This window comes from Lolium perenne, chromosome 6 (genome assembly GCF_019359855.2).
Source record: "Lolium perenne isolate Kyuss_39 chromosome 6, Kyuss_2.0, whole genome shotgun sequence".
In the NCBI taxonomy this organism is placed as follows: domain Eukaryota; kingdom Viridiplantae; phylum Streptophyta; class Magnoliopsida; order Poales; family Poaceae; genus Lolium; species Lolium perenne.
In genome coordinates this window covers 56,644,720-56,659,721 of record NC_067249.2, presented here as the reverse complement: position 1 = coordinate 56,659,721, position 15,002 = coordinate 56,644,720, and the positions used below count along the sequence as shown (strand labels likewise).

General features: G+C 39.5%; 1 protein-coding gene across 2 annotated transcripts; it reads right to left on the bottom strand.

Moving 5' to 3' along the window:
- Positions 1–514: 514 nt before the first annotated feature.
- Positions 515–12,083, bottom strand: LOC127308062 (metal transporter Nramp4). 2 transcript variants are annotated; one of them, XM_051338824.2, is made up of 13 exons: positions 11,623–12,083; positions 7,161–7,239; positions 6,480–6,520; positions 6,284–6,362; positions 6,100–6,204; positions 5,397–5,506; positions 4,435–4,616; positions 3,894–3,963; positions 3,446–3,613; positions 3,094–3,198; positions 2,056–2,181; positions 1,873–1,968; positions 515–1,166 (listed from the first exon to the last, which is right to left on the bottom strand). In XM_051338824.2, exons 1-13 carry the CDS (start codon positions 11,803–11,805, stop codon positions 894–896), a joined length of 1,617 nt encoding a protein of 538 aa, XP_051194784.1. In that variant the 5' UTR covers positions 11,806–12,083; the 3' UTR covers positions 515–893. The 2 variants fall into 2 exon arrangements, with proteins under 2 accessions (XP_051194784.1, XP_051194785.1); XM_051338825.2 differs by lacking the exon at positions 11,623–12,083 and having other exon boundaries at positions 6,100–6,200; positions 7,161–7,244.
- Positions 12,084–15,002: the final 2,919 nt, after the last annotated feature.

The following is a 15,002-nucleotide window of genomic DNA, read 5'->3' as shown; positions in this document are numbered from 1 at the left end:
CTGTGATGAACTCTACTTCTATGCTGTATCAGTCTGCCTGAACTCAATGATTCCTGATTCATTCTCAATGAGAAACAAATATTGTTTCAGGCAGAAGTAGTAATCTAACCCTTATCTGTGATGACAACTCTAAACATCAAGACTGATTTATATTTCTCGCTGTAGCTGTTCAGTGGTACCATTATCAGCTTACATGTGTCTGTTCAGTGATAGTGCCTTTACCATAAAGAGTTACGTGGCGTGCCATCGATTTGGCTAGGCTATGTTATGAAGCATTCCCACATCTTGTTGGACTTTTCAACGCTGCCAATAATGAAAACAGTTGCAATGCGAATTTAGGGTACACAGTTTGGTTTACTTGCTTTAAAGCAAAGGCCTTGAACACTAGGCATGCATATCTTATATTCAAAATCACCTCCTCTGTATTCTTGTCACTTTGATGAAAATCGGCCAGTTAGAAGCAAGTTTTTCATAAAATAAATATTTTAAGAGAGTGCATAATGAAAAGCAGATGTGAATACAAAGCATCCCTGGTTAGGCACAATCACAAGTAGTTCATTCTACTGGGTGCATAGTTGAGCTTACATGACAAACAATTGACTAACTAAAATATATACACCTTATGCTATACATGAACTAGTCGATGCTTCGTTGATCGAAGAGTTACAAGCAGTGGTGGACCTAGAAACTTTTTGAAACCCGGGCAAACTACAGATCAAAATCATCTTATGCACTTTAGTCTGTAGTTTGTCCGGAGAAGAGGGATGCTAGGTCCTACCATGGTTACAAGAGCCTCTATGGAATCGAATCAGTACACGAGAACATGTTCATTCTCGAAGAAATCAAAATGTGTCCAAAACATGATTCCAACCTAGCAAGCCAAACCTTCAGTACTATCGACCATCTTCTATTCGCACCTCTTCCACTTCAATCCCACAAGAAACTGATCTGGACGGTAGTGCCACATTGATACTAACTTTTTTGCGAGCCAAGTATATGACCGCAGCAACATAGGCCGCCATGAAAGGGAAGACAAGGGTGCTAATTATTGCTTTAGCAAACCTTGGTAGGTCACTATAGACAAGCCAACTGATGAAGCTATTACAAAAGAAATAAGTATTGATGCTGATGATCACCATAGACAGGATCCATGAGGTTCGCGTGATCTACAGAGTTAAGGTGCAAATCAATGTAAGAACCATGTAGAAAAAAATAAACAAACATTAAATATGATGAGAAACAGTACTTAAGGATGGAGCCCTAACAAACGAACAGTTTATGGTATAAAAAGTAACCAATTGTATGCATGATTCAGGTTGTGCCCTAACACATTCCTATCCTCCTCGCTTGGCACAGCCTACAACTGTTTCCATCTTACACCTTTTCAGTTCAGGGTATGGTTGGTGATGATTGGCTGCATAGAGGTCAGGGTAGCTAGGTCTTGTGATGAAAATGGGTCAAAGTGGTGCCCAAGTACAATTCTAACAAGAATGTGTGAAATAATTATACATTTTATTTAAAAATGGTACTTGGTACTATCTCTTCCAGACTTTTTATTATTGTCGGAATTCCATGTTAATAAGTCATTTTTATTCTACCATGCGCCATCTGGATAATTATCGTGCATTTTTGGTTCTTTTCAGTAAGCACAATCAAATCTAGAGGGTCCATAATTCTTTATTCTAAATATCACTAACACGTACGTAGGACATGAACCCACCTATCATTAACAAGAGCATTTATTTTTTAAAACAGGATTCACAGAAACCCTCCTAATCAAATCTTCTTGCTGTATTCACACTACACAAGTTATCTTGGTAAGATAATTCCACATGTAAACTTGATTATAAGCATAAGCATAGTATAACTTACAGATATTGAGTTCTTGTAAGGTCCTACCATTGAGGAACAACTACTGAATTTGAGGAGAGGAATGAGAGCAAATGGCAGGACAAAGGATAATATGATCTGTAACACACACAAAAAAACCATTATAAAACATTTGCATATCTTGTACGTTCAATTTTCTGCAATGAGTTGAACTAGAGAAGTCACCGCAGCTATATTGATAAGTTGACGAACTCGTAAAGCACCACCGATGCTACAAATTATCAAAGTAGGCACCACAGTGAGACAGGGAGCAACGAGATATATGATTAACTTTCTCATCCCTGAGAATCCCTGCAAAATTCATGGTAAATGCTTTACACTGAAGGAACATTAGGAGAAATCATGTCAACGAATTAATATAAATATCCTATGTTATTTTCAAAACTTGGGCTTGAATGTATTTCTCAGGTTTGACACACTAAGTATATAACATATGAATAGTTAATAAGTATGTGAGTAATGGTATTTCTATACACACATGCTTTTTTTTTTCTAGTCCACTAGAACTATGGCAGCCACAACTTTTTACTGTATAATTTTCAAGCCTCCCCTACAGCTTCTTAGTCAAACAGAAATTATAGCAAGCATATAACTTTACCTCTATATTCCCGTACCTTAAGTTCAGTTTTAGAATGATTCCGTGGTATGGTCTGATATGAGCTCATCATGTAATAGAACTCGTATGTGCACATTGCAATTCCGTAAGTTCGAGAAAAAAATCGTATGTCCCTAATTATTTTTTATAACAGATATTGTTTTCTTGCATGAATTTATACCACATATGCAAAATCTGTCTATCTATTTATCCATTACTTTACTAAATATGAACTCACTGGAAAATCTCACTTTGATCGGAGACAACAGACACATAAGCCATTTATCCTGTTGGGTTGAACGAGAGCTGATCTAAATTTAGCATATAGAATTCTTGTTGTCCAATATGTATACATGGCACATAAATCCTGTAATGGCATGATTTTTATCCCGGTGCAAGAATTGTTTCAATACTTTTAAATGATAATTCACAAAAAAGATGTCCTTATGGATATCTATTTTTTTTGGGTTCACATCGACTATGGAGTATTTGCATTGGCCTTATTTTCAAAGGAGCTCAAGACAATAGACTGGCCCATGCGGGTGCATGAGTTGGCAACTAGTACATATTAACTTTGCAAACTCTTGCATTCAATAAAAAAAATCTACCTGCATAATATATTGGCCTGAATATGTGGTAATCACCGCACAACTTTGTCCAGAAGCTAGTAATGCCAAACAGTACACAACTGATTTTGACCTTCCCAAAACATTCTGCGAAACAAACAGTTGTAATTTACCTTGATGAGTATATTTTTTATTTACACAATTTGTATAATTTGATTCTTTCGAAGTAATTCATCTACATGTATATATTGTGTCTGTTAAAGAGCAAAAGGTGTACATAAGAATGGATTTATATTAATTATGTACTATGCATTTCGTATAACTACAACAGATGTTTCATTATACATCTAAAATGTAAGGCCAATGATATAATAATGTTTCCAGAAGTATTAACCTTGAATAGTACGAATGCTGACTTCAAAGTAAGACTGCTGCATGTCTCAGTCTCAAGTGAAATATTATCAACACATATAGTTGCAGAGAGCGACACAATGGCAACATTTACGAGTAGCGCAAGAAATAAGGCGAGTGCATTATCTATCAAGAAGAATACCGATGCATCCTGAAAAAAATATTATTGATATTATCATCATGTATTCTGGCAATAAGTAAAAAATAATGTGGATAATATGGAGCCATTTGTAGTTACAAAAACGATAATTTTGTTATAATATTCTCAGTTATGCCACCTTTAGCCAGTAATGAAATTAGCTCGCATTTGTATAGAGCTACTTTTATTATGTTCACTTACTTTATTCTCCAAAATTATACTAGGAATTAGTACAACTCCTTGTTTAGCCAACTTTGTAAGGTTTACCATAAATACAATTCAAAAGGTTTACCTTAACTGCTTCACATGATGATGGTATGTTTCTTGATATAACCAAAGAAGAATGTAGGAAGAGATTGTGCCTATTATGTCAGAAAATTGAAATCAGAGAAATATATAAATGTCTTTCTAATTTTCATGCTAGACAAAAACCATGTTGTCTGATAGAAATCCATTTGTGGATTAGTCACTTAGCTTTTTTTTGGATCCATCATTTAAATGTGCTTTTTATATCATCATTTAAATGTGTCAAAGATCCTTGGAGGATAGATGTTTAATAGGTGCAGTGAAATATTAGATGATGTTTCTTAGTTAAAACATTGTCTAATATTTCACATAGTCTAAATAATGGATGTATTAATTCAACAATAAATATGGATTGACTATTCATGATGTCTCTATTGGCACTCAATTCATAAATATGTAACGTTATGAGTAACAAAGTACACCTATGTGAAATATTAGATTGTTAGAAAATTCTTTAACTGATATTCTCATCAGAACACAATTTCAACAGTAATAACCAACAAGGCAAAAAAAGGTCTCATACTTACGGCAGAACAAGAGCGCTGATCAGGGCAACTGCATCTGAGATAGCATAATGTCCTCTGAGTCTTGGGACAAATAACCCCTCAAGTAACTCGCTCACTGGAGTATTGACCTGGTTCAACTCTATAAAGAAACACGAGGCCATGACGAGCATAAAAAGTACAATCATGAACTCCATTTTTCGGACCTTAAGAAAAGGAGACACCATACATGTTAGTGCATTTATTATGACACGCATATATATATAGAAATGCTATTCAGCACCCCTTGTCCAGAAAATGTTATTCTACACCTAAGATGATTTTATGTTGTTAAATTCAACATTTATGTGTACTATACAAATAATTGCAGTCGTATTGACTCTCAATGAAAACATTAACATAATAAAAATATATGAGTCATCATAGTGTAAAATCACAAAAATTATGTATATTTGTATATCACATAAACAAGAAAAAGTTCACGCCATGTCTATATTTTCCTACGTTCTTCTCGACTTCTTAGGTAGAACAAAATTACATGAAGACATAAAAATCATGTACGAGTTGCCAAGAAACACGGGGGTGTAGGTCAAATAGTGTTTTCCTATGACATAATTAATGTTGAAATGATAACTTTATTATTATCATGTTAATGTAGGAAGTCTCTCGCAACTGTCTTACATTAGCCACAACCTACATAGCTGAATCCATGGAGGGTACGGTCATCATTGAATTGACTAGTTTTGGAAGCAATATTTTGTAGTATTATATTTATTTGATAGTTCATATGTACAAAATATCAGCTTCAAGGCAGAAAAGTGTTAATGGTGTATGATAATTCAGGGAAACATACCAATTCGTTGCTTACAGAAAACATGTGGTGGTTGTTATGATATTGTTTGCGTACAGAATCAAGTACATTTTGGTTATTGCAAGTTCTTGAATGATCAGTCTATTATGTTTTAGAGAGACACTCAATGTCTTACCCCATAGCTCTGTAATCCTAGAAGTAGGATGATGGTAGCTCCACATATGAGTACACCGGCCCAAAACGGAATGTCAAACAAAATGTTGTATGCTAAAGCAGTTCCTAAAACTGCACAAAGAATAAATAATGTTAACATAGAAACATATAAAATTTTACATTACTTGATAATATATTTAACTTATAAACCAGATATTGTAGAAAGGACCTCATCCCAACCCTAAATTCTATAAGAAAATATTTCATGTTACAACCCTTGGTTGGTATAACCTGTACACATGTTTTCTAGACCCTTTATGCTTTGTATAACACACTTGAAAAGTTCCAAAATCCTGAAACTCTAATAACCACACATTCTGTTTCATGAACTGTGCAGACCGGTGATAGTACTATGTGGGACAACATTTGAGCGTGAATTTGTATATTTCTTGTAGGTGTTGCTAAGGGATAAGATGGTTCTTTACCTAAACAAGCCACAAGGATATCTACCGGATCTAAATCCGCACCGATTTTCTATATGCATGGTTGAAATATTATATTTTCGCTATTTGCATCTCACGTGACATGAGTACCCTGGAGATCAAATGCAAAGGAGAGAATATCATTTCTAACTAACACACAAAAATAAACTATACATAAATATCAGTTAACAAAAATTCAAACAAGTGCAAAAAACAAAATACGAGCAGCAAGTGATTCAATACCTCCTGGTATAGTGGCAGCAATCACGCCTAGCTCAGCGAAAAACCATAAGCCGTATCTAACATACTTAGGGTACTCACCCATACACAGCTCCGCAAGGTGCCTTCCTAATTATCATTATGCATATGTGTTAATCTTCATACCAATTATAACTTCACATCAAGAGCATGCTGATGATAATCTCACCTGTGACGACACCAAGCTTCGCTGCCAACGACTGTATAATCAACACGAAGATGAACCCAAACAAGAGAACCCATAATAACTGAAGATAGACAATATTTAGCTATTCTAGAATGATGGACGGAATAGTTTTAAGATTTCGGATAAGTAGATCCAATAACAAAAGATACAGGGAGAAGAATATTTCAAATATTTATACCTCGTATCTGTGACTGTACCCAGCCTGTAAATCAGTTTGCACTGTGTGTTGGGCAAAGTTTAACTGTCAGAATTAGTACATTCTCGAAGAAAGCAAAGAGAAAACGTAACCAAAGACTGCAACAAAAACTAAATGTTATCATATTCTTTATGGTTATATCTCGCCATATTTTTCAACAACACCAGACCAATTAGGTTGCAATCCTGACAGTGATGACGATCCAGATGGTTGTCACAAAGCAAGTCGCCAACCTACTGGTGTACTTCTGTGAGTTTATGTGCGGCTGCCAACATAGAGCTAAATACATGGAAACTGGAGAGATATTTTCAGATCTAACATACATGGTAGCTTTTATAGAAATCTGCCATTAAGTGGTATTTGGTGGTTAAATTTCTCCATTCTGGATAACAAATTGTATCTGAAATTTGTGTTAGGTTGTGACAGCTCTGCAACATCCTTCATTAACATAGAATACACTCATTGAAGTGTATTCTAGATCAGAAGTTGTTGAATCAAAGCCTCTAGTTGCAATGAGTCGCATGTGCGCCAATTTTTAGCAAGGGCTTACCATCGGATTAATAACATAGATGGACATATACATTAGAAAGAGGCATAGGAAACCACATTGAAATTAAGCCAACACAAGGGAAAGAAGAATGGAACTAGGCTGCTTGGGCTTACAACTGCTAGGATCGAGGTAAGCCATGGAGATGAGAAATCCTGGTCCAACGTGTCCTAGAAATCTCTTCCACCTCGGTCCCTGCTCAAAAGTACAAGTTTAGTGTAGCTGACTGATGGAGTATCATTTTTCTAAGCACCATGACACCTACACGTACCCCACATCTTTTTAGAGATTTTTGGCTATCAAAAAAAAATCCAACAATGTAGCACAAAATTAAAGGTATATTGACCTAGAAAAACTGAGGCCTAGATGTGCTATTCGAGAGAAAAAAATGGCAAACTTTGAAGAATTATATATTCACATATAATTGCTACCATGTGTAATTTTTGTGTAGGCCACATACTATATGTTCTCCCAATGATTTTTCTGTGTGAAATAGTCTAATCTTGTAACCCGTTTATCCTTTTTTTTGCAGATTTTTTTTCTTCATTTTAATAACGGATTTGCTATGTCTCAGTGCTTCATTTGCACTTCTCTTTGAACTTTTCTGAGGTGACGTAAGAAAATCTCAGACAAACAAACCCTTTTAATAAACGCAAAGTTAGTGAGGGTGTGGGCGTGATGGTGCTCACTCACAACATTTCCATGAATAAATCATTAGTGATGCCTGATTCTACTTCCACACCAACCATTTAGAATTTTCACAACAAATACAGTTAATAAGTGAAAAACAATTAAATTTTACAAGTATTAACATAAGTAGTCGTAGCCACGGCTTTCTCTGCTCGTCTAGTCATTTTAAGTCTTCTATAATGCTTTGAATCGTGTTTGACTTGACCATTGTTGTTGGTGCTCTAGGTTTTGGTAGGAGAGTTCTTGGTGAAGCAAGAAGATCCTGGCCGAGCCATTGGGGGCTCTTTGCAAAAGAACCGCTGCACTGAAACAACTATAACAGACTTGCCTAATTTTCCCAACAAAAGAAACTCTTCGTAATCTACTATATTTCAAATGCATGACGAGTGAACTCGAAGAATGATAGACATTCCGAAAAATCATGTGGTACGCTAATGATATGATTCTTTTTGTGGAGCATGATCTAAAGAAAATAAGAAGCTTGAGTTTATGCATTCAGAATTTGACAAACTTTTGCGTGTAAACTTCAGTTTCTACATGATCAATTTGTCATGCTTCGGAGAAGCTCACAAGTCAAAAATTTAACTCTCAGCACACCAAAATGTCCGGTTGTGAGAAAGGCCACTAGGCCAGCTCCCCATTAGATATTTGAGAATTCTAATGTATTATGGAAGATTCTCAAATATCAAGTGGAATATTATTGAGGAATCGCTTGGAGAAAGAGTGAGCATTTGGAAAGGAAACTACTCTCTGTCTGTGGTCGTTTAGTCCTGGTAAATTCAATGTTCAACAATATGATGAAGTATATATTATCTTGTTCCAAGTACTTAATGGAGTAATCCAAAGAATGAATTATTTTCGCTCAAGATTTTTTTTGGCAAGGAGACTAAGAAAAAAGTATAGATTTGTGTGAATGGAACGTATGTGTCGTCGTCCAAAAGACTAAGGGCCTCGGGATTCAGGATCTCGAGGCTAAAACTTCTGCCCTACTTAATAAATATTTTTTCAAGTATATACAAAGGCAGGGTATGGAAAAAAACCTTCCGAGAAAAAATACGTAGGATTGAAGGGGATCTCCCTTTACTGGAAACCGGGAGTTCTCACTTTTGGGATCTTCTAATGGCCATGCATAATTTTTGAAATAAAAAGAGAAATTATATGATGGAATCTACATGGGAATGGTAAATTCCTCATGCAGTCCATGTACAAAGGACAGTCCACGTTAATGCACAAATAATTAACAATAAACGCATTCGGAAAATTTATCATTAAAAATTAAATGGTGTCTTCTTTAAGATATTATTCTAACCAAAGACAACCTTGCATAACGCAACTAGCAACCATAATAAAGCAGTTACAGGGAAGTACCCCTATGGCTAGAGGTACATAGGACACCGGGTATTGAGTGATTTTTTTCGATATATTTCATGCATATAAGAATTATTTGTGAATAAGATGAGGACACCTTGAAGTTTTTTCTATATGTCCAGTTGTCCACTCGTGGTAGCACAGAGTGTTGATTTTATTTGTCATGGCGAGAATATAAAACATGTATTCTTCAAGTGCAACTGCGTCTTCTATATGGACCTATGATCAGTTATTACAGTGGCTTCGAACTTGTATCTACCTCATAATGTTGTAAATATTTTTGACAACTGTTTTCCAGGTATAGAACACAAGGATAGAATCATAACACGGCTGAAAGCGGTTACCTTATTATTGTCGCTATGGCTATGTAAAAAATAACATTGTTTTTAATGCTACAAAGTCATCTTCTTTGCAGCTTATTTTCCAACTCACATCGGCCGTGGTTTATTCTTCGCAGACTGGAACACCATTCGTTATGTATGGTGATGTGCTCGTGACACGAACAGGTGGCAAAGAATATTTTCACCCCACATTGATGGTAGTAGCATAGTATATGGATCGGCACACTACTCTTAGCATTTTCAGTCACGTCTGTACTTTTGTAATTCTGCTTCTACGTATGTGCGGTCTTACTGTGCAGAAGCTAGGTGTGAGTGTGTGACCTTGCTGCTTGTATCGGCTTTGATATGAAGGTTTGAGTTCAATAAAGGCTTGATATGAAGGTTTGCTGGCTTGGTGATGCGGCTGGCAGCGGGGTGACCCCGACGGCTGCGGATCCGGCTTCTTCGGTGGCGCGGTCGTGCCTGGTGGTGGCCGGTGGGTCCTCTACGCCTCTTCCTCCCGGCGGCTGACGTTGGTGGCCTACTTCGGTGTTGGGGGTGACGGCACACGACTCGTTGACGGGTCTGCGATCAGTGGTAGCCTCTTCTTCCGCCAACCAGCGGGCGGCGGCGTGGGAGCATGCTGATCTGCCTAATAAAGGTGATTGTCCTAGGGTTTCTCTTGTGTGAGAATGGAGATCATTTTGAGGCCAGTCCTTCTTCATCTTGCCGGAGCGATGGGTTCCGGAAGTCACCGCCGGAGAATGTAACAGTGCACTTATGCCTGGAGTTTGCTGGATCGGGTGGAATTTGGTCGTGCGCAGGAGCTCCTGCTCTTCGCGCACCATGCTTTTATTCTGACCGTTTGGTTCTGCAGGGAGCGGCAAACTCTGTTCTTTGTTGCCATCAAGTGAAATTTTGGTCCATGGTGAAGACAAAGAGGCGAGAATATCATGAAAGCCGGATTGGAGGACTAGCAATGGAGGTTTGAGTCTTTGCGCTGATGTTCTGGGTTTCACAGCGGCAGTATGCAAGTGGGGACGGCAACACAGGTGAAGTTCAGAGTCTTACCTTTTAGGGTAAAAATCCAAGTTCTGATATTGATTGGTTGTGCCTGGCAATGAACTTGTTGAAGTCATTGTTTTGAGAGCGGGTACTATCTTCAGGGTGAAAACCTAAGATCTTTGATCGGGCGATGGTGACGCTTGTGCACTGTTTCCTTCTTAGAGGCGTTGCTTTTAAAGAGCCTGGAGTTCAAGTGTTGTCTTGGTGGTGGATGTATTATTGTTGTTAGGGCCGGATTACCCTGATGGGATTTTTGTTTTCTTAAGAGTTATTCTTCCTTTTTGTGGTTATGTGCATCCGTACTGCCATTAGGGTATTGCGTTGTTGCAGAGGATAGGTGTAATTGGTATCACTTGATATTAATATATTTCATTTATCGAAAAAATAGGATTCTAGTACGACTGATTTATCTTTTTTTTTTTTTGCGGGGAACGACTGATTTATCTTACCATGGACAATTGATACCGGTTATCACTAGAGGTATGCATACACGTTAGGATAGTGCTTTTTTTTTCTAAGATTCACATTAGCATAGTGCTGATGTGGCGGACAATCTTTTAGAGCTAAGACTGCCAAGTGGGGCTTTATATGGTCCTGTTGAATATCTTAATGTGTAACGCCCGTTAAAGACTGCGACTTTCTAATATTAATAACTGTTCGACGGCCTCATTTCAAAAAAAAAAAAAAAAAACTGTTCGACGGCCTAGTGGGGTGAAATTTTGACTTTTGACCAGAACAAATGAACCGCTCCATTCAGGAATGAGGATTAACATAACAGTAAGAATATGAGAGCTATGAGACACATCTGTTCATCGTTTCTTAACCAATAACCAAGAACGGAAACCTGCTTAAATTTCACACTACTTGTGGTCGTCGTTTCAACCAGTCTGATCATGGAACCAATGAATTCATTTGGCCAACTGATGCAGCAAAACAAAAGCTACTCCTACTACGTACTGCAACTGTACTAATTCGAGCAAACATAAATTAACCATCAGAGGACTAATTGGTCGCTAATTAGCGCGCCTCCAATCTTAGAACAGGCAATTAATTTTGATATACCCTGCGATTGCTTGTTTCTGCACGCACAACGGGGAGAAAACGGAGAGGGGATCGCGCGAGAGAGAACGTTTACCTGCTGCGCGCCGCCGTTCGCATCATCGTCGTGTTGCCCGGAAGAAGAAGCGACGGCCACCGTCGCCGCCGCCGCCACCTCTATATGGTCGTCGCCGGCTGCAACTGCAACGGCCGCGACCCTTCCGCTGCCCATCTTGTGCTGCGAGCCGTGCTCCCTCCCGATGCTTCTCCCCTCCTCCATTTCTCGTCTCGCGGCCGTGGGAGGCGCTCACCGTGCTAGCATTTGACTTTGCTCCAATGGAGGTTTGCAATCCAATCCAAGATGTAAGTTGCAGGCGCTACAGGTCAACCGTACCGTACGCTCTCTTTGCACAAATGTAATTCCACTCTGTGCTGGAGTAGTATATGAAATGATATCACATCATATTATCATATGGATTTGGTGCGACGCACGCATCCGGGCCAGATGGAAGTCGTCTCTCGGGCAAGAGGAAGGATCGTTCTTATCATCAGTAGTTTAATGGCTGTTTCGGACGTACGCCTCTTAGTTAACTGGTTTGTACGGCGTGATGCGATTTGCTTCGACTTTGGGGCAAGATTGACGTTAGAGGTGAATGGGTGAGGTTGACGGGGGCGCGTCGGTCAGATAGCCAGGCCGCACAAGGCACAACTGGCTCGCGGTTCACATCTCGGCCAAGGACCGACGAGCGTACACCCGTACATGTGATAAATGGTTTCCGGACAGGTCGGTGTGCGGTGCGCATCCTTCCCTCCCTACCGGCCAGCAGCACAGACAGCTTTGGTGTACGGCAGCGCCGATTGACACTATGACGGACACGCCCTGGATGTCGAAATCTTGGATTAGCTATAAAGTGAACTGCCGGAGATTGCAGAAAAGTAAGCTAGCGGAGATTGCGTCATCTATTGCAATGGTCAATTTTTTGCTGATCCGCTACGAAACTATGTGATTCTCATTTTTAGAGAAGCAAGATTGCAGTCTTTGGAGTCAAGAAAGAGGAAACAGGAAAGGGTGGCAAACCTGTGTAATCAATGTCTCATGTTTGAGTAAAAAAAAAATTACACTAATGGCCCAACTTTAAATTAATAAAGCCTTTAACCGACAAGATACAAGGTACTGATTACAAAGGATTGAACAAGCTTATCTTGTCATGGACTAATACCTATAGTGAAATGGTTGCATATGAGCATGCCAAAAGAGTTCGGTGGGCTCGGCTTGGTTGACAGTAGAGCCAAGGCCGCTTCTTTTCTGCTTATGCTTATAGAGAAGCTAGTTTATGGATTTCGGTGAGAAAAAACTTCGATGTGGAGAAGCTTGTAGAAATTGTTCTTCTCCTTCTTTTGGGCTTTTAGAATTTGTTGTGTTCAGATGTGTAATGTCTATAATGCCCTTGAAATGGATATGTGCCCAATATTAGATGATAATCAATCACAAGCATGGAGAAATCTAAACCATGGTCAAAATATGTAAATTTCAAGTGTTGGCATGATAAAAAAAAGTGTTGGACATAGTCATCAAATTTTAATCAACAAAATCGATCAGTAGCATGGAGGCAGGGCTCGTGGCGAACAATAGCATGGAGGTCAAGCGGGACAGGTCAGCGCGGGGCGGGGTAAACGTGTTCCGTCGGTGGTGATGCAGATGAACATGTCGGGCAAAGAGGGGCGTCATAGCTGGGAGCGGTGGGGATGGTGATGTCTACTCACGCTTCTTTTCCTGTAGACAGTGTTGGGCCTTCAAGAGCAGAGGTTTGTAGAACAGCAGCAAGTTTTCCCTTAAGTGGATCACCCAAGGTTTATTGAACTCAGGGAGGAAGAGATCAAAGATATCCCTCTCAAGCAACCCTGCAATCACGATACAAGAAGTCTCTTGTGTCCCCAACACACCCAATACACTTGTCAGATGTATAGGTGCACTAGTTCGGCGAAGAGATAGTAAAATGCAAGTAGTATGGATGTATATGAGTGGTAATAGCAATCTGAATAAAATATGGCAGCGAGTAAACATGCAGTGGAACAGTAAATAAACGGAGACCTCCCCGGTAACGGCACCAGAAAATAACTTGCTGGCGTGCAGTTGACGTGGGAGATAGGAATCTTTATGGTGTAACTTTTCTATTCGGAAACAAGGCCTAGGGATCATACTTTCATTAGTGGACACTCTCAACATTGATCACATAATAAAACCACTCTACACTCTCTTGTTGGATGATGAACACCATTAATTGTGTAGGGCTACAAGAGCACCTCAATGCCGGAGTTAACAAGCTTCACAACATTCGATGTTCATATTTAAATAACCTTAGAGTGCATGATAGACCAACGCAATTATACCAAGTACTAACATAGCATGCACACCGTCACCGACAGACTATGAAAGGAGGAATAGATCACATCAATACTATCATAGTAATAGTTAACTTCATAATCTACAAGAGATCACAATCATAAACTACGCCAAGTACTACATGATGCACACACTGTCACCATTACATCATGGAGGAGGAATAGAGTACTTTAATAACATCACTAGAGTAGCACATAGATTAATAGTGATACAAAGCTCATATGAATCTCAATCATGTAAGGCAGCTCATGAGATCATTGTATTGAAGTACATGGGAGAGAGATGAACCACATAGCTACCGGTACAGCCCTTAGCCTCGAGGGAGAATTACTCCCTCCTCATGGGAGACAGCAGCGGTGATGAAGATGGCGGTGGTGTCGATGGAGATGCCTTCCGGGGGAACTTCCCCGTCCCGGCGGCGTGCCGGAACAGAGACTTCTGTCCCCCAGATCTTGGCTTCGCGATGGCGGCGGCTCTGGAACTTTTCTCGTACCGTGGCTTATTCCCCCGAAGTTTTTAGGTCAGGACGGCTTAAATAGGCGGAGAGTCGGAGTCGGAAGGGGTCTAGGGCCTCCTCACACTAGGGGGGCGCGCCCCCCTTGGGCCGCGCCGCCACCATGTGTGGGGCCCCCAGGGCTCCCCTCTGGTCCCACTCTGGCTCTCTGGAAGCTTCCGGGAAAAATAAGGTTCTGGGCGTTGATTTCGTCCAATTCCGAGAATATTTCCTTACTAGGATTTCTGAAACCAAAAACAGCAGAAAACAGGAACTGGCACTTCGGCATCTCGCAGTAGGTTAGTTCCGGAAAACGCATAAAATCATCATAAAGTGTGAACAAAACATGTAGGTATTGTCATAAAACTAGCATGGAAATTGGTTGGAATGACCCTATGAATATTCCTGACCAAGTGCAGCCTCCAGAACAGGGGTTTCAACACCCACAGCCTATTCTTGATCAAGGACATGGTCAACATCAAGATCATGAGATGGAGGTACAGGAAGAATTGCAAGAAGCAGAAAATATACGAACAGCAGGTGGAACAGGAAATTCAGCAATTTAATGAGTCAGCTGTTA

Excerpts from the sequence above, each read along its gene's own strand:
- LOC127308062 (XM_051338824.2), bottom strand. The coding sequence starts at position 11,805 with ATGGAGGAGGGGAGAAGCATCGGGAGGGAGCACGGCTCGCAGCACAAG. Across the intron at positions 6,363-6,479 it reads GGTACAGTCACAGATACGAG|TTATTATGGGTTCTCTTGTT; the intron begins GTATAAATATTT and ends GTCTATCTTCAG. Across the intron at positions 5,507-6,099 it reads TGCTGCCACTATACCAGGAG|TTTTAGGAACTGCTTTAGCA; the intron begins GTATTGAATCAC and ends TTCTTTGTGCAG.